Here is a 20,716-nt window from a genome sequence, read left to right on the forward strand (position 1 = left end):
TCAAATGATTCCAGTTTGTGATAAAACATGGTCACTAGAGGGTGTGGTCATTTTTTCTTTATATGTATATAGTAAAATCCCAAAATTATTCTTGTATGAGACTGCTTGTCCTATTTTTATGCCCCCCTACGAAGAAGGAGGGGTATATTGTTTTGCACATGTCGGTCGGTATGTAGACCAATCTGTTTCCGGATGATAACTCAAGAACGCTTGGGCCTAGGATCATGAAAGTTGAAAGGGAGGTTGGTCATAACCAGCAGATGACGCATATTGATTTTGAGATTAGTAGGTCAAAGGTCAAGGAACAGTTAAACTGTTTCCGGACAATAACTCGAAAATGCTTGGGCCTAGGATCATGAAAGTTGACAGGGAGGTTGCTCATCACCATTAGATGACTCCTATTGATTTCGAGGTCAGGTCAAAGGTCAAGGTCATGGTGACCCGGAACAGTTAAACCGTTTTCGGACGATAACTTGAGAATGCTTGGTCCTAGGATCACGAAACTTGTAAGGGAGGTTGGTCATGACCAGCAGATAACGCCTTTTGATTTTGAGGTCAGTAGGTCAAAGGTCAAGGTTACAGTGACCCAGAACAGTTAAATGGTTCCCAGACGATAACTTTAGATTGCTTAGGCCTAGGATCACGAAACTTAGTAATGAGGTTGATCATGACCAGCATATGACCACTATTGATTTTGAAGTCAATAGGTCAAAGGTCAAGGTCACATTGACCCAGAACAGTAGAACTTTTGTATACAGTGACCAAATAATTTCTGTTCAATGTGCAATTACTGAATGCATCAAGGGGGGTGGGGGGAGCATTTCGTGTTCTACGAGCTCTTGATAAGATAATTTCAGATAAATGGTCATTGTGTGACCCTTTACCAAGGTGGCCCTCTTGCTTCTAATGGCTCTGCTGGACCCCTTTGATGGGCTGTTAGAGCTAAAGATAGAAAAAACCACTTTAAACAGCTTCTCCTAAACCACTTGATTGGTCTTAATCAAACTTGGTATATAGCATTGTTATAAGGTCCTCTACCAAACTTGTTCAAATGGGGACACTTGGCCCTTAAGAGCTAAAATAGAAGAACATTTCAATGACTTCTTATGGACTGCTTGATAAAACTTGGTCTGTAACATCATTGTAAAGTCTTTACCAAAATTTGTTCAGATGGCGTAGGAGCTGTTGGAGTGTAAAATAAAAACACCTTCATCTTCATGAAACACTTCATGAACCACTTGATGAATCTTCATCAAACTTGGTCTGTAACATCATTTTAAAGTCCTTTCTAAATTTATACAAAAGGTAGCACTCTGTCCCTTTTAGGGGCTGCCGAAGCTGAAAAAGAAATACCTTTGAACAGTTTCTTCACATGAATCACTTGATGAATCTTCATCAAACTTATGCTGTAGCATCATGATAAGGTCCACTCCCAATGTTGTTCAGAAGGAGGCAAGGGGGCAACTTTTAGGAGCCACTAGAGTTAAAAGTAGGAAATTTTTTAAATGACTTCTTCTTATGAACTGCTAGATGGATCTTTATTAAACTTGGTCTGTAGCATTATTACAAGGTCATCTCTCATTTTGTTTGAACAGGTGCACTCAGACCATTTAGGGGCCACTAGAACTAGGGTTAGAAATTATTTATACAACTTCTCAGAAATTACTTGATGGATCTTCAGATAAGATCTGTAGCATCATTATCATCTTCTCCCTATTGGATCTTCATCAAACTTGTCCTGTAATATCATAGTAAGGTCCTCTCTGAAAAGTGGGAGTGATTTGCTCCTTTCAGGGGTCCATAGGGCTTGAAATAGGAATGCCTTTAAAAAACATTCTTCTCGTGAATAGCGTCAAAGATCTTCGTCAAACTTTGTCTTTAGCATTCTTATAAGGTCTTCTCCCACATTTTTTCAAATTGGGGCATTGGGCCCCATTGGGACCTTTAGAGCTAAAAATGGAAATATCTTTTAAACGACTTCTTTTTCTTGAACCACTTGATAAATCTTCAGCAGACTTGGCATTTACAAGGTCAACTCCCAAGTTTGTTTAAATGGGGGTTCTTGGCCCGTTTTAGGGGGTCGTTAGAGCTAAAAATAGTAAAAGCCTTAAAAGACTTCTTTTTATGACCTACTCAGTGGATTTTTATTTAACTTGGGATGTAACATCATTGTAAGGTCCAAAAGACAGACAGGCCTTTTGTCATCAGTTGTTACCATTCATGATTCAGTGTGTTGTACATATGTTTAACGTTAAACGGTCAAGGGCAGGCAAACTGACTATAACGATTTTACAGAAATAATCTAAGGTCTAGCTGTATTTACTTTTGTTTTTCAGGGGAGTTTGCAACTCAGACATGCTTTCTAGGTAGGTTTGGGGATGAAATAGGAAGTAGCCAGTTTGGAGCTATGATTTTGGTTCATGCACCTGTTTATGATACCCATGAGGCACAAGCTCGTATTTCCTACACCGAGATCACATTTGCTGGACAAGCATTTAGACTGGGCAGATACCCAGTACATTTCCATTTGAATGGAGACATGTCTACTAGTTATGTTAGAGGATGTGGCATCCACCATACTTTCAACAGAGCTGTTAATATCCACGGTACCCATAACACGTTAGTTGAAAAGACTGTCATTTACAACATCATGGGTGGTGCTTTCTTTTTAGAAGATGGTATTGAGACTGGAAATACGATGCAATACAATTTAGCTGTGTTTGTAAGGGCAAGTTCTAGTCTTTTGAATGATGATGTAACTCCAGCTTCGTATTGGGTAACAAATCCGAATAACACAATACAGCATAATGCAGCAGCTGGTGGATCTCACTTTGGTTATTGGTACAGAATGCATGGTCATCCCGACGGACCGTCCTTTACAGAAACTGTCTGTCCTATTGCAGTGCCACTTGGAGTCTTTTTGAATAATTCAGCTCACAGCTTTGGTTGGTTTGGATTATGGATTTTTCCAGACTACTTTCCTAAAAAGGATGCATGCGGCGGCACAGAAGTCGAACCGGCTGTGTTTGATGGGTTGTATGCTTGGAACAATGATAAAGGTGCTGAGGCTGTAAACAGTGGTGCTTTACAGTTTAAAAATTTTGTGCTTGTTCAGAATAAACTTGCTGGTTACGAAGGGAAATTGGTCATGGAGGTACCTCTATACACTGACGATGCCCCTATGATAGCAGATAGCTTAATTGTTGGTACAACTACAGTTATACCCGATTCAGATCAAGGTTGTACGAAGGGAGGTATCATCTTTCCATACGGGGCAGGATTTAGAGCGGTAAATATCAGATTTGTTAATTTTGCGGACTCAAGCTGTGCAACCTTCCGTTTTACTAGGATTGATGGAACATGCGGAGATCTGTGTGGAGGTTATACGTATCACGCAGAGGGACTGAAATTTGTAAATTCTCCAAATAAAGCTGTATACGCATGGGAATGGGAGGGTATAATTGTGGACAAAGATGGAAGCGCTACAGGTAAAGCCGCCAACTGGGCTATCTTGCCAACAACAGGAACATTACCAACTGACTGTGAATCCGCTCCAGAATACAGCCATGGTATAGCTGCCAGTATGTGTCCACCACCGTATCACAAATGGCACAGATTTTCCTTTAACAAAGCTTCACCGCAGTCTTTAGAAGGGAGAAATTTCATGATCACAAACCAGTATGGTACAAGTAGTTGTCCATTTGCTGAGAAACGAATCAGTCATGGACTTGGATGGGCGTTAGCATTGCTTGATGGGTCCACATATACATTTGAGTTTGAAGGTGCCGGGCAGATTAATAATATCAGCTTCTCTGGACAATTTGAACATTTTGAGGTAACTTGTATTATTTGCTTGAATTTTGCTAATTTCAGCTGCATTGAAGCTGTTTTACTTGCATCGTGTAGAATGATATTCAAAAGAAAATATGTGTATTTGAAGTAAAAGTAATTTAACATGGTATTTGAATAAAAATAAAAAAATTAAATAAAATGTAGGAATAACACAACGACATAAAATTAAACAAACGTTCGTTAACGCTGTTTTAGCATAAAACGCTATACATAAAACGAATATCATTATTTCATCATAGAACAGCAGTTTTATGCTAGAATGATGCAAAGCACATCGAATGATAAATAAACACCAGCAAATTGAATATAGATTTCAAAAGGCATGGTTATAAAATATTATTAAACCAATGTAATGTTTAACAGTTATTCAATTTTTTCACAGTTATTTGATACTTTGTTAAGGGAAATTGGGTGTTCCTTTTCTGATGTTGATAACAGATAACTAGCATAGCATATGATAGACGGCTTAAGCGTATTATTTCGATAACAACATTGGTCTTTTTTTCCGTTGAATATACCCGGTATATCATCCATATATGATATGAATACGTTTGAACTCGAGAAATTTATTTGTCTTAAACTAATGTACGGAGTGAATTGTCATGATAGCATTTCGTAAACATTTTAAGTGTACATATTAAAATAAAAAAATTCTAGGATTAAACTGTTTGTGTAAAACTGAGTCAGTTTACTTTACACAACAGAGTAGCGAATCAAATGCCTTTGTTAAGTCAATAAAACTGGCATTTAATTTAGATTATCGCATGTTTGACGTTGCGGCAGTGTAATAAAGCCATTACATAAATATGATAATACACTAGTGTAATAAAGCTTTGACGTCGACGTCGTTTACAATATAGGAGACGTTGGTCAAATTGACATGTTTATAATAATTAAAGAAAGTATAATTTTTTTTATGTTTCGACAGGAAAAGCTAACATGTGATAAAAAGAATATTACATTTGTGATTTTCCACATTGAATTTATTAAACTCTGCAGAGCCTCGCATTTTATTATTTTATTTAACTCGTTTAATAAATTCAATATGAAAAGACACTCGTGTAATATCCTCTATATAACCTTAATTGAAAGTCGTACGAATAAACAAATTAGCGGTCCTTCATTAAATTTCAAATCTACATTAAGCTTCGTTGATATTGCAAGTGTCCGAGTGTTTCTGTATCTACTATGTATGTGACTTTGTGTTATTTTACGTTGATGTAATGAGTCAATCAGATTTTATGTAAAAATGTAGCAAAGTATGTATTGCAATTTATCCAAGTTCACTGACGTTAATAACTCTATCTTTGACAATTGTATATAATTGAAAATAATTTATCATTGCAGGCAAGTGAATATGTATTTATGGAAATGGTAGTTGAAGTCCTACCAGATAGATTTTCGTTTGATGGTGGAGAAACATATATCAATGCAACCGTCGGTGGTATAGATCCATCAACAGCTGAAAATGGAGATTGGGAATGGGACAATACCAACAGCAAAGTGAAGTTTATAGGTTAGTATCTACATGTCCAAATGATGGGAATGATAGACTGGACACAGAACAAAATAAATGTATGGTCAACACAAATTATAGATGTGTTCCGATAACTTTAATCGGTGTCTGATTCTTATAGTAATATTTTGTCATATTTAAAATAAATGAGATTTTTATATAATTTTGTTTGTCTTGACGAGGTCTATGACTCAAGCAAGCACATATAAATTATGACGTCATTCGAGAAGATGTTACGTAATGATTTTCTCTATGTCCCCTACTTGAATATATCGGTTAATCTGCTGGATTAAGAGCACTTCAAAAGTAATATAAATGTCATATAAATTCTGACCTAAACTAACATCATGTAATTATAATTGGTATGCTTTTGTATGTCCATATAGTTTGAATGGCGAGTTGCTGTAATTTCTCTTTGGAAAAAAGATGCAGCTTTGCCATTATATTTTCCGGTAGAATAGTACACTTTTAAAAAATTTGTATTGTACCAATTTCCCTTTCTCTAAATAAAGAAAAAAAACGTATTAAAAATAAAAATAAAAGGTTTTTAAAACTCATACTTCGTCAGAATCTACAAAATAACATTTTCGTGTCGTTTTCACCCAGGAATGAGAGAAATAAGCTAATAAGCTAACTTTGAGATCGATTTTCTCTAACTGTTGAATTTGATAGGAAGAGCAACGTTCCACTCAGGCGGCGGAATGGTAAAAGATCACGGTCAGCTGTAATATTCCAGTTTATTCTGATTCTTTGAACTGTACACATATATACAGTTTAAATTTACTACTGCGCCATTTATGAAGTTGTGTTATGAAACAAACCTTGCTATGAAAAACTATAAACATATCACATTGAATTGCATAAATTTATTTTATAAATAGTTCATGGAAATAAACGTTCGAGGCGTTCAAGTCCAGGGATGTCGACATACTCTGTCGATCGAGCAGTGAGTTTCACAGCATACAAATGTTATTATGAAAACTGCATTCCACCGCCGGACCCAGACACAGTGCCTCCAGCTACAGAAAGACCTCTGGACTTTGACATTTGGGATGATACAACACTTTGGAACAACTCTAACAATGACAGCTTTGTCTCGAACACAGGAGGATCATATGGATTACCGCAGGATTATGACGATGTCAGAATTACTTTTGGTAATGTATTCAGCTTCCTCAGTATCTAAAAAGTTACCTTTTATTCTATCCTTAACATAATTTGTATATTGAATAATTTTGTTTCAGAACAGAGATTTTCACTGAAAATGTCATACAAATACGAAATAAAACTGCACTCAGATTTGATGTTGATACCATGCTGATGTCACATAAAATCTTTATCTGAAGTTGTTTTATTCACTGATCAAAATAATGCATATATTCGAATCAGTTTTATATTTTCAACATGTTTTCAAATACTATCTAGATACTGCTACGTGAATGACAACTAAAAACGTCATCAAGATGAATATGAGGTCGGTGATTTTTCAGAACTTAATTTCATATTTGTTATTCCGTTAAAGGTCAAAGTGTGATGGGAATCTGTTTCGTTCAGTTGCATTTTAAACATATTTTGGTGTCCTCTGTCATAAAATTTTCCAAAAATTTCTGTTGCTGTAAAACTGCCTTTTTATATTTACTATGAAAAATAAGGCTTCAGTACTAGAATTTTATCCACCAATACATATTCAATGCTTGGTTTACAAAAGTACTGTCAAAAGTTGAGCCGTAACCTTATACATGTATAGAAATGAGTGAAATGTATGTTGATTGACATTCATGTCATGGATCCCTCAGCCAAATGTTCATAATGATCATAGATACCTGCGTGAGTGAAAGTTACAATCTCTTCTGGCCTATATTGCAAAGCACAGTGTCTATAAAATCGTACTATCGTATATGTGAGGTCTCAGCCATCGTTACTGATATTGATCATGTGTTGTATTTACAATTATAATTGGTACTGAACATGTGTGGTCTCAACAACCATGACTGATACTGAACATTTCAATCTTTATTGATCTCAAAATATGTGGTTTCCACTGTTGTGATATACATGAATAATGTAAATTGTGGCCTCTACCTTATCAGCCTTTGATACCAGTACCTTAGATTGACTTGACACTCTAATATTCACAGGATCATGGGTTGTCGTAAACAAAACAACACCGTTCAGCAAGCTTGGAACTCTACTCCTTGAAGGAGTCTTGGAGTTTTTTGACACGCTAGGAGCTGTGTATGAAATAGAAGCTGATTTCATTATAATTAAGGGAGGACGGCTAATTATCGGATGGCCAGATGATGCATTTGATGGTTTGGCAACAATTACCTTGAGAGGGAACCATTCATCTCCATACTATTATACTGGAGATGGACCAATACTTGGATCCAAAGCTATAGGTCTGTTTATGTTTGCAATCTTAATAGAAACATGAAGCAAAAGAGCTAATCAGTGAATTAAAATCTAACATATCTTGATAATTTCACATTTTTTGGCAGCTTATGTATTTACTGAAGTGTCCAATTGTTAAGTTGTGAGTTTAGTTTATAACATTTACCTTATTTAAATTTAAATGTTGAAAGGTAGTAGTGTTTATGCAGTAATACAGTGTTTAATCAACAGGGGTATTTGGAGGTTTGGACCTGTTTGGAAAGGATGTTGGAAGGACTTGGACCGAGCTTGCAATAACGGCCACGGCAGGATCAAATACAGTTGTTCTTGCAGACCAGGTCCAATGGTCTCAAGGCGACGAAATTGTTATTGGTCCTACTGGGTTTGATCCATGGCAAACTGAATCCTTTAAAATTCAAGCAGTAGCAACTGACAATGTCACATTGACATTGAACTCAACGCTGAAGTATTTACATACAGGTAAAGGAAATGAAAATATGTATTTCTGCTTTTTACTAACTACATTTATACAAAATTTGATTATTAATTTTATTAATAAGGCTTTAAAAATTATATTCCAAAATCGCATTTAGACAGTGTGTTCATCTAACACACATCATAAAGGAAATAAAACAATGACAATTACAAGGAAGAGTTTGGCATCTATCGATGCTTACCAGGTTTAATTAATCTGTTTTATAAAGAGCTACATCCTGTTACATGTATTGTGAATACAGATACATGAATTGTTTGACTAATGATCAAACTGTTCCATTGGGGTTTTATATGCAATGCAAACCCGCTAGAGTAAACACATCTTAAATCTAAATATTTTGTTGCACAGATTGTGTTGCTCTTGAAATGTCAATTTACTGAAATAATTCTGTAAAAAATGTTTATTTTATCTTTATTTCAAATAAAACCAAAAGTTTTATATAGAATTTGTAATACGGCGTGGTATTCAAGCGATGGTATGGATCATGTTTTTATGCATATTCTCCAATATGTTCTTGTTAGAATATACTCTTTGGTTTCAATAAACAGATTGTCAGCAAAGAGGATTTACTGCAGGAATATTGATGGGAATGAATCATTTGATATTTGGATGATAAACTCGTTTTTACCTAATATTTAGCTCACCATGAGACATTGCCAAACGGACAGGAGATTAAGGTTGGCGCTGCTGTTGGTATGTTGTCACGAAATATCAAGATAGTTGGACAAGACTACGATGATCTCTATAAGGAGTCATTTGGTGTCCGTGTTCTTGTTGGATTAGTCACCTCGCAAGGACAAGCGTACACAGGTATATAATTATTATCGCCGATTGTTTTGCACAATGGTTTTTACGATTACAGTTTATTTTCCTTTTTATGTTTCAAAGCTCTACCATTCTCAAAAACCTGTTAAGAAGCAATGCCATTGGTAGCAATTAGCGAAAAATTTCTTTCTGTGTATAGCTCATCGAAACAATATTGTGCTTTAATCTTATCAGTGGGAAAGTAGTGCTACCTTAAAATGATGAAAGCCTCGAGTACACGCCAAAAATATCAACGTGGTAGGTTAAGAACGTATGAATTTACCTCTAGACAATAAATCACAAAACATAACAGTCTTATTTCATCATGGGCTGGCATCTGGGTAGAACCAGCTGCATTCCGTAAGCCAATTGGATGGCTTCCGCTCATGAAAAACTTCAACGCCACGAGAGAGGCTCGAACCCACACCGGTAAGGGGCAAGTGATTTGAAGTCAGCGACCTTAACCACTCGGCCGTGGAGGCTCAAAAGGCAACGTTGAAGACGTTTATAACGATTGCGAAACAACTTACGTCTTAGAGTGATACGATTTGTGTAAGAATCAGTTTGAGTTAATCTCTAATTGAGAATAATGAAATCAACTGATAGAGACTGATAACATAACATTTTGTTATAGGTTATGCCAGATTGTCAAATGTGGAGTTCTATCATACTGGCCAAGAGGGGTTTACAGATGAATATGATCCAAGATATTCCCTTGCCTATTTAGCAACTGGAAGTGTGAGTCATGTAAAACCATCTTTCGTGAGCAAATGCTCTTTCCATAATGGTTTCAGCACAGCGATCGGAGCATTTGGTATTGCAAGCCTAAATATTACAGACAATGTAATATTTGGAGCGATTGGCCATGGTAAATATAAGCATTTAATTACAGTAACATCATATTATCTGTCCCTAACTTTTATTGGAGTAGCAGTTCAGAAAGCACGAATAAGGCTAAAAGTAGCTTATATTGCATATTAAAAGCTGAAGTGAATCACACACATAATAATAACATATGACATATAAATTGTTTATTGCTTTTATCAGTTTACAATCAAAACTGGACAGATTTATTTGAATAATGTTTGCATGTAACGCACGTCTTTTGAGTTCTAAAGGCATTAATTATTTTATTAACAGTAAGCAATACATGCATTACAAACCTGTTACACATTTTTGTTACAGGCCTAAGAACCAGCTCAGAAGACACTCGCCTGATAAACAATTTATTGGCTTTGGTAGTGAGCACTGTAACATACCAGGATAGGTTTGAAGTTTATGATTACGAATCGGAATCTGGAATTGAAGCTATCTCTGCAACAGATCTTACACTTCAGGACAATCTTGTTACAGGAGCAGAAAGAATTGCTTTCCATGTTCCACCACAAGACTGTGATGACACTTCTGATAAATACAAGAACAACAAAGCATATGCTAATGTACTTGGGGGCGTTGTTATTACATATCATGATGTTTTAAAGCAAACAGATTGTGCTAAAATGGCAGGACACACAGTTTGGAAAACTCACGACTATGGAATTTATTATCAGCACGAGCTGAACCTTCTTGTAGAGGATAATCTACTCATTGAGAACACAAATGGGCTTTTCCCTATCATTATTAGACCGCCTTCACTATCACATCTGTATGTAAATAAAACTATGCAAGTGCGTAGTACAACATTTGTTGGCGAGACAAGTAGCTTCGACTGCAGCAATGACGTTGCTAACTATAAAGATCACAATTACCAACTTTCGAGCAATGCTCGACCCAGTTTCCCGCCATCTGGAGGAAAGGTTGGTTTGATTTTCCCAGGTTTCTACTCGGCAGGAAACGGTCTTCCGTCCCACCCATGGAAAGGCATTATGTCTTATCCAGCCTTAGGAGGACTAATGATCTTGAAGAATATCACATTTGCAAAATACAGGAGCACCTCGTGCAAGTCAAATTTTGCTGTATCCACAAATAGTGCCAATGATGATTTAATGCATCCCGTTGTATCAAAGGAATCAACTTTAATTGAAGTAGACGAGAGCAACAAGATTGTCTATCACAGACCAAATGTAGGGTAAGTAGTGTTTAAGAGTTTCTAGAAAGTGAAGTTCTTCGAATGCTCGGCCCAGTATGGTATCATCTGGGGGAATGTCTGGCTTGATATTCCCAAATTTTATCACAAGAGGTAACTGTCATCCTACCCGCCCATGGACAGGCATTATGTCTTATCCCACCACTACTGAAATTGACAAAAAGCACATTTGCAAAGTACAAAGGCAGCTCCCGCAAGGCAAATTACGCTGTCTCCACTAATGGGGCTAATGATGATGGAATGCATCCTGTAGAGTCGAGGGATTTTATATTAATTGATATTGATCTGGAAAGCTAGAGTTAGGTCTAATTGTAGACTTTGTTTATCATTCTGTCGTGTATTTTCAGGGGGGCATGTGTCATACAATGCTGATGTCCTTCTTTGTAGTTATTGGTTTCCTATATAAATATCTCTTTAAAAAATGAAACTGCATGTAATGTTAAGAATTTAGGAGATGAAATTGCTACCACTCGCAAAAAATATGGGAGTGAAAAAGTAATTCTAGCCCTGGAATCAACCAAATCATTGAATTAAGCGTTAAACAGTCAGACTGCCACTGCCTCACTTTTTTTAAAGTTTAATTTTGAAATAGATTCTGATGTAAAATAATGCAGAATAACTACATAAAATAAGCAGGAGTGTAAAAATAAGGACTCCAGTTGATATTTTGTAAATTCTGAAAAATTCAGTCACTGATTTATACGTTTTATTTCGCTTAATGATTGAATGTAAGTATATCTACATCAGATTCTGTGAAAAGTTTCATTAAAATCTGCATTGTGTGCAAAAATGCCATCAAAAGTGTAAGCTTCTCTTAGAAGCCCATAGTGGACTTTGACTTGAGGTCCAATATTTCCAAATTGGTATAACGAAACACAAAACACATGAGCCTATGTTTGTTCCTTCGGATGATAAAAGGTTTTGAAAAACTATGATTTAATAAAATTCTACATTAATGAATCTGTTTCTAATCTGCAGAACACTACCTTAATGTGAAGATATATGAAAACATTAAGTACTTCTTTTTATTTCGATAAAATTCCATATTCTTCATTTCCATTTGATGAATTTCAGGATATTTCAACAATCTGAACCAAAAGGCTTTAAAGGTTTTTTTAGCTTCATGTAACGTTGGTTTTCTTTAATTTCCAAATAAGAAATCTTAGGTTCAAATCCCGCCGCAGGCAGTTGAGATTTTTCGTCATAAAATGCTATGCTGTTTGATTTGTTATGCCTAAACCATCCTTAGATGGGGGCTCGTCCGAGATACAGAATTTACGTCCTGCAAACAATGGCACTTTCCCCCCATCCTACAACTGTTAGCCATAACAAATCAAAATGCATAGCATTTTTATAACGAAAAATACCAATTGCCTGTGGCGGGATTTGAACCTGGGTCGCTCGGGTGCTAGTATAATGCTCTAACCACTGAACCAAAGAGTCGACTCCCTGACGCAATTGTCAGAGATTGGCTTTTAAACGTACAGGCTATGATTAAGCGACTGCAACACTTCACCTCTTCAAAGAAGTCATCAAAGTCATCATTTATGATGATTAAATGTAAGCCATTTTGGCATAGAAAGTGCCATTTTCGGCACGAGATAAAGTCCGTAACCTGGACAAGCCCCCATCGTCTGATGGGTAAGGCATAACAAATTATAGCATTTTATGACGAAAAATCCCAACAGCCTGGATTCGAACCCGGATCGCTCGGGTGCTGGTCCAGTGCTCTAACCACTGAACCAAAGAGTCGACTTCCTGACACAGTTGTCAGAAATTGGCTTTAAAGATACAGGCTATGTATAAGCGACGGTAACGGTTACCTCTTCAAAGAAGTCATCAGGTGTGATGATGTGTAAGACCTTTTGGCATAGATAATGCCATTTTCGGAACGAGATTTCGTATCCCGGACGAGCTCCATCTTACAATGGGTAAGGCGTAACAAATCAAAGAGCCTAGCATTTTATGACGGAAAATCCCAATTGTCAGTGGTAGGATTGGAACCCGGGTTGCTTGGGTGCTAGTCTAATGCTCTAATCACTGAGCCAAAAGGTTTACTACCTGTCGCAGTTGTCAGAGATTGGCTTTAAACATACAGGCTAATGCGTAAGCGACAGTAACAATATAATTAATATTCTTATTTCTTTGACCAAATCAGCAGTGGCTTTTGTTTTTTAACTGATTGGAACCAGATATCAATTTCATATGGGATAATAGTTCATTGAATTTGCTTGATAAAAATGGTTTGGAAAATAGGTTAGAAAATTCAGATGTTAAAGATACATCCAGTGAAAATATAACATGCATTAAGGGCTTGTGAGTAAGAATAAGGGCAAATGACGAGATGTTTAAGTTTCTTGCAAATCGTGATCAGAATCAGACATGTGTTTACGGTTTATGATAGAAAAGATAACGTAAAGAAAAGACATCATCTAACCGTTTTTAATTGTAGGTAAGAATTGTAGTTGTCTGTATACTATTAAAAAATTAACAAAGCACCTAGCTATATAAGTAATGATCTTTACAGAAAGATAAATTCAGCAGACTGTGTAGACATGGACTGTGATGGGCAAAAGAAGGCACTTTTCAAAGACCTGGATGGTACTTTCCTTGGATTTGTTGGTTCCGTAATCCCAAATTCTGCCTATGAATGGGATGGAGATCCAAGACGTGGACTTGGAGATTACAGAATACCTAAAACAATGCTGACAGATAAAAATGGCGATAGAATACCTGTTGATACAATAGCTCCACATAAAGGTATAAGTTTGAAGTAATTAAATGGCTTGTAGTCAACGGCCAAAATATTACTCGTTACTTGAAATATAAGTGATATTGTTTTATGCCTTAGCCAAGGAAACCGTGTTGAACTAGTTCGCAGTCAGGTAAATGGCACAATGTAAGGAACTTGGAATTATATAAGAGTTTTAAATGTTGGTCATGATTGATTTCTCTTTAGAAAATAGATTCAACACTCAGACATTAACTTTATGCAGAAATATTTAAGAAAAAATGCATATTGTTGTGTCCTTGTGTATTTTAGCTCACCTGAACAGAAGGTTCAGGGTGAGCTATTAGTATAGGTTGTCCGTTGTCCACATTTACATCTTCTCCTCTAAAACTACTGATCAGAATTACACCAAACTTGGTCAGTAGCATCCTGGCATGGCCCTCTATCAAGCTTGTTCAAATGATTCACATTGGCCCCTTTTAGGGGCTGCCAGAGCTAAAAATAGAAAAACCTTTAAAAAAACTTCTTCTCATGAACCACTTGATGGATCTTCATCAAACCTGGTTTGTAGCATCATTATAAGGTCATGTCTTAAATTTGTTCAAATGGGGGCACAGGGGCCGCTAGAGCCAAAATGAGAAATACCTTTAAACGACTTCTTCTCATGAACCGCTTAAAAGATTTTCATCAAACTTGATCTGTAGCATCATTATAAGGTCCTCTCCCAAATTTGTTCGAATGGGGGCACTTGGGGCCCTTTAAGAGGCCGCTAGAGCCAAAATTAGAAATACCTTTAAACAACTTCATCTCATCAACTGCTTGAAGGATGTTCATAAAACTTGGTCTGTAGCATCATTATATAGTCCTCTCCCAAGTTTGTTCAAATGGGGGCACCTGGCCCCTTTTAGGGGCCACTAGAGCCAAAATTAGAAAAACCTTTTAATGACTTATTCTCATGAATCGCTTGAAGGATTTTCATCAGACTTGGTCTGTAGCATCATTATAAGGTCCTCTCCCACATTTGAACAAATGGGGGCACTTGGCCCCTTTTAAGGGCCACTAGAGCCGAAAATAGAAATGCCTTTAAAAGGCTTCTTCTCATGAACACTTACTGGATCTTCATCAAATTTGATCTAAAGCATCATTATAAGATCGTCATCAAATTTGATCTAAAGCATCATTATAAGGTCCCCTCCAGATCAAATGGGGACACTTGGCCCGTTTGAGGGGCCACTAGAACTAAAGATACAAATGCCTTTAAAAGGCTTCTTCTCATGAACACTTACTGGATCTTCATCAAATTTGATCATAAGCATCATTATAAGATCTTCGTCAAATTTGATCTAAAACATCAATATAAAGTCCCCTCCAGATCAAATGGGGACACTTGGCCCGTTTGAGGGGCCACTAGAACTAAAGATATAAATGCCTTTAAAAGACTTCTTCTCATTAACCACTTAATGGATCTTCATAAAATTTTATCTGTAGCACCAGTATAAGGTCCTTTCCCAACTTTATTCAAATGGGGTCTCTTGGCCCGTTTTAGGGGCCGCTTGAGCAAAAATTAGAAATACCTTTAAACGACTTCATCAAAGTTGGTTTGTAACATTATTATAAGGTCCTCTCCCAATTTTGTTCAAATTGGGGCACTTGGCCCGTTTTAGGGTCCACTAGAACTAAAAAAGGAAATTACTTTAAAAGACTTAAATGCTAATGAACAGCTTGATAGATCTTCATCAAACTTGGTCTGTAGCATCATTATAATGTCCTCTCCCAAATTTATACAAATGGGGGCAGTTGGTCCCCCTTTTAGGGCCACTAGAACAAATATGTGAATGCCTTCGAAAGACTTCTTCTCATGAACTACTTGATGGATCCTAATCAAACTTGATTTGTAGTATTATTATAAGGCCCTCTGCCAAATTTTTTCAATTGGGAACATCTGACCCCTAAATTTAGGGGCTGCTAGAGCTAAAACTAGAAATACATTTAAACAACTTCTTCTAATGAATGGCTAAATGAATTTTCATCAGACTTGGTTTGTAGGATCATTATAAGGTCCTCTCTCAAATTTGTTCAAATGGGGGCAGTTGGTCCCTTTTAGGGGTTGCTAGGACTAAAAGTAAAAACACATTTTAATGACTACTTATCGTGAACCACTCGGTGGATCTCCATCAGACCTGGTCAGTGGCATCAATATAATGTCCTCTCATTAATTTGTTCAGTTCGGGGTGTTTGGCCCCTTTAAGGGTCAGATGGTTAGGGTACTCTTCAGATGAGCGACTTAGGCCCATTTGGGCCTCTTTTTTATTTGTTATTTTATTATTTTTCCCTTGGTTTCTATTTTGGAATTTTAACAGTGATCACTAAATGTGGAATTCAATTTAAGCTTATAGTTGTATCTTATCACTGATCATGTGCTTGATTATTATACGTCCGAATGTTATACCCCCGTTGTCCGTCCGTCCGTTAGCAATTTCGTGTCCGCTCTGTAACTCTTGAACCCCTTCAAGGATTTCGAAGAAACTTGTCGCAAATGTTCACCACATCGAGACGACGTGCAGAGCGCATGTTCTTGATGGCTCGCTTCAAGGTCAAGGTCACACATAGGAGTCAAAGGTCATATGACTGTTTCGTCTCCGCTCTGTAACTCTTGAACTGCTTGAAGGATTTTAAAGAAACTTGGCACAAATGTTCACCACATCAAGACGACGTGCATAGCGCATGTTTTGGATGGCTCGCTTCAAGGTCAAGGTCACACTTAGGGGTCAAAGTCATATGACTATGTTTCGTGTCCGCTCTGTAACTCTTGAACTGCTTGATGGATTTTAAGGGAACTTGGCACAAATGTTCACCACATCAAGACGACATGGCTCGCTTCAAGGTTAAGGTCACACTTAGGGGTCAAAGGTCATACCTTCGGGCATATATTGCTCCGCATTGCGGTGCTCTTGTTGAATTTAGAAAAAGAAAACATAAACATTGAACCTGCCAACAAATAGAAAAAAGCTACAACGGAAAGCGTTATAATTATGTGCTCTTCTAAGATGTATGTTCATAAAGAAATAGTAATAAAAAACATTTACACACAGCCATTGCATTGATGTGGATCTTAACAAAATCATTGCAAGTAGGACTATGCTTTTGAAATGTACTGATTATCTTTTTTATTTATCCCCCCACCAAAGGTGAAGGGGATATTAGAAATGCTCTCCGTCCGTGCGTCCGTCTGTCCGTCCGTCCGTCCGTCCGTCCGTGCGTCCGCAACGATCTTTGTCCGGACCATAACTCCAAAAGTACTTGAGGGATTTTCTTCAAACTTCATACACTGATAGAACACATTGGGAGGAAGTGCAGTGTGCAAGAACAATAACTCTACCTTGCCTATTTTTTGAGTTATTCCCCTTTATCTTATTTTCTTAAAAAATTTTGTCCGGAGCATAACTCCAAAAGTACTGGAGGGATTTTCTTCAAACTTCATACACTGATAGAACACATTGGGAGGAAGTGCAGTGTGCAAGAACAATAACTCTACCTTGCCTATTTTTTGAGTTATTCCCCTTATCATATTTTTCTTAAAACATTTTGTCGGAGCATAACCCCAAAAGTACTGGAGGATTTTCTTCAAACTTCATACACTGATAGAACACATTGGGAGGAAGTGCAGTGTGCAAGAACAATAACTCTACCTTGCCTATTTTTGAGTTATTCCCCTTTATCAATTTTCTTAAAAAAATTTGTCCGGCAGCATATCTTCTTATCAAGCATGGAGGGATTTTGATATATCTTGGAAAATGTTACCACCACGAGCGAGTTGTCATACGCAAGAACCAGGTCCCTAGGCTAAGGTCAAGGTCACACTTGGGTCAAGGATCAAGAATAAAAACCTGTCGGAGCATTCTTCTTCATGCATTGAGGGAGTTATGATATAACTTGGCACCCAAATGTTCACCACCACGAGACGGAGTGTCATGCGCAAGTCAGGTCACTAGGCCTAAGGTCAAGGTCACACTTAGAGGCCAAAGCCCAGATACCAGAATGACTTTGTTCGAAGCATTCTTCTTCATGCATAGAGGATTTAGATGTAACTTGGACAATTATACACCCTCAGAACTAAGTGTCATGCGCAGATTCCCTTCTTTAGAATTACTTCCCTTGTTGTTATCTTAAATAGCTTTTATTGTAACTTTTTCATTACTAGTCGTAGGGAAAAATCGAGACACTTTTTCTGTAGTACAACAAACATGCTAAATCCAATTTTTGAGGTGTATTTTGACCAGTCTTTCCTGATAAAGATTTTGTTGGACTTGCAATTTGTTTTTTTTTTTTTTTTTTTTTTAAGATTAACTTTCCCTTAGTTGTTATTAAATAACATTATATTGAACATTTTTATAATTGACCCTAGGGAATAATAAGACCACTTTTCTGTTGGTACAGCATAGATGTTACTCTCCAGTTTTAGGTGTATTTTATTAATTTTATTATATTAAAGTTACCTACCTAGTAAGGAGTTTTTTGTGACTTTAATAAAAACAAAAGACTTATCAATGATTACTAAACAACCACAAATTTAACATTCCATTTGCAAATTACAGCTGCTAGAGTAAAGAAATTTGCTTTGACGGGACTTAATATTGTGAATTCTGGCACTCTTGTTCCCCTGTTAGCTTCCCATCCTTCTTTTTACAGTAGCCTATAGAAAAACATCATAGCTATCTCCTTATGAAAAATAAAAAATTTACCCAGAAACCACCTCACTACGACGTTATTCTTTCTTCCACATCTTAAAACAACCTGATGCGGACCACATCCTTCAATTATGATATGCCCGGTGGGGGGATTAGCCATGTCTGACATGGCTCTTGTTCTTATTAATTAGGTATTATCGGAAATGAGAACTGTACATACCACACTGGCTGGCAGGCATATGGCTGTAAAGCTGGTCTTAACTACGAGATGCTTATAATTGAAAGCATGGATGCCGACACAGAAACACGACGTCTGTCACCAGTAGCTCTTCTTGGAGACGGTTATATTGATTTGATCAATGGACCACAGGATCACGGCTGGTGCAGCGGATATACTTGCAGATTGAGGGTTTCAACATTTTTTGCCCTTGTTGCTACAGGTTTGTAATGCAATACATGTTTTAAATTACTGCATAGGCACATTTGTTTGTAGTGGAGAAATCTGTTTTATCAACAGCTAAAATGTGTGTATTGTAATTCCTTTATATTTCTGTTGCATGTGCAAGATAGATTGAACTGAATGGGCAACACTGAAAATTCCTTTTTACCCTGTACAAAAATCAAAATTAGATACCGCCTAAAATAAGGAGGAAACCGCTAACAAAGATTTTCCTGATAAAATAAGACGGACATGGAAAACTGCTAAGTTTACCAGTATTCCGCCTAAGGGCTTAGGCGGAAAAGTTAGGCAGTCTTAGTGAATTTCAGAATTTCTGAATAAAATAGCATGAGTTTTGGCAGACATGTATAGATTGAAATTCGGGACCATGTGGAGCACAGCAGATTTATGTGAATAGCCTGGTAAGTGCCTTTACATAAATTAAATACACAAGACATGTAAATCAGAAGTAAAATGTGCTATTTTTTCCATTAATATGATTCATATAATTCTGGTCAGATGCAGACACATTTTGTCATCAGTTTTCATGACTGTTAATTCTTGTACATGTAAATATTTTGATCAGTACTTGCTTTCCATGCTTATTATTTTGTCATAAGTATGTGATTTTCTTAAATAATTATAATAATAAAATTCAAAATTACAGTTAATTTAAAGCTATAAAGTGTAAAGACACTGAAGTTTTGATATACATGTAGCATTGTACTTTGTACTTTTTAAATTCTTTCAATAACCACTGGGTTCTCTAAGACAGACTTTTTCCTGTTAAGAACTTCTTAACTTAAGGCATATCCCCCCACCCTGATGAATTCTCTAGATGAAGATTTCAGGCGTATTTTTTTTCCTGTTAAATATTGGCTAGGCGGATTTTTTTAACTTGTTTCCGCCTTAGAAAATTTGCATACGTTGCCGCGTATTCCTGCTTATAGGTGGAATTAATGTTTTATCAACCTGAATTAAGATAAACGGATTATCTGCCTTACAACTTAGGTGGTTTTCTCAGATTTTTCTGGGCGGAACTTTTCGTACGTGTACGTTTACAAATGTCTATTTTGTATGCATTTAAAATCATGATGAATGAGTTTATTGTTTTAAAAATATCAGAGTTATTGTTAGCCGGATATTAGCACAAATAAAAAGATATATATTTATACATTCAATAATCTGAAATGCACATAGCTCATACTACAGTTTTGAAGTGTTGTATTCCTTTTAATTGCTTTATGGTTTATTTCTTTAATATTTCATCAATTTTTTTGTTGGGTTTAACGTCGCACCGACACAATTATAGGTCATATGGCGACTTTCCAGCTTTGAATGGTGGAGGAAGACCCCAGGTGCCCCTCCGTGCATTATTTCATCCTGAGCGGGCACCTGGGTAGAACCATCGACCTTCCGTAAGCCAGCTGGATGGCTTCCTCACATGAAGAATTCAACGCCGCGAGTGAGGCTCGAACCAACATCGATGAGGGGCAAGTGATTTGAAGTCAGCGACCTTAACCACTCGGCCACGGAGGCCCCCATTTCATCAAATACAATGTTCATCAAATACAATGCTGTAAACATGCACTTCGTTTTAAGCAAAACTTAAGTTTAGTTTATATATTCATGACCAGAGTAACCGATTATCCAGATATGTCAGATTAATTGCATCAGTTGCGTCTTACGCGTTTATGCCAATTAATCGGTTGG

At 36.8% G+C, this 20,716-nt stretch overlaps 1 protein-coding gene across 2 annotated transcripts in view; it reads left to right on the plus strand.

Annotated features, from left to right (window-relative positions):
* The window catches only part of LOC123561853 (fibrocystin-L-like), a 168,570-nt gene that overhangs the window by 120,380 nt on the left and 27,474 nt on the right, over nucleotides 1-20,716 (plus strand). For both annotated transcript variants that reach the window (XM_045354507.2, XM_045354508.2), the window contains exons 39-48: nucleotides 2,337-3,835; nucleotides 5,200-5,368; nucleotides 6,250-6,525; nucleotides 7,507-7,767; nucleotides 7,991-8,239; nucleotides 8,895-9,065; nucleotides 9,694-9,927; nucleotides 10,245-11,127; nucleotides 13,673-13,905; nucleotides 18,756-19,004. In XM_045354507.2, coding sequence (XP_045210442.2) covers nucleotides 2,337-3,835; nucleotides 5,200-5,368; nucleotides 6,250-6,525; nucleotides 7,507-7,767; nucleotides 7,991-8,239; nucleotides 8,895-9,065; nucleotides 9,694-9,927; nucleotides 10,245-11,127; nucleotides 13,673-13,905; nucleotides 18,756-19,004 — 4,224 coding nt within the window. The remainder of the gene's footprint in view (nucleotides 1-2,336; nucleotides 3,836-5,199; nucleotides 5,369-6,249; nucleotides 6,526-7,506; nucleotides 7,768-7,990; nucleotides 8,240-8,894; nucleotides 9,066-9,693; nucleotides 9,928-10,244; nucleotides 11,128-13,672; nucleotides 13,906-18,755; nucleotides 19,005-20,716) is intronic.

The sequence above is a fragment of the Mercenaria mercenaria genome, chromosome 10, assembly GCF_021730395.1.
Source record: "Mercenaria mercenaria strain notata chromosome 10, MADL_Memer_1, whole genome shotgun sequence".
In the NCBI taxonomy this organism is placed as follows: domain Eukaryota; kingdom Metazoa; phylum Mollusca; class Bivalvia; order Venerida; family Veneridae; genus Mercenaria; species Mercenaria mercenaria.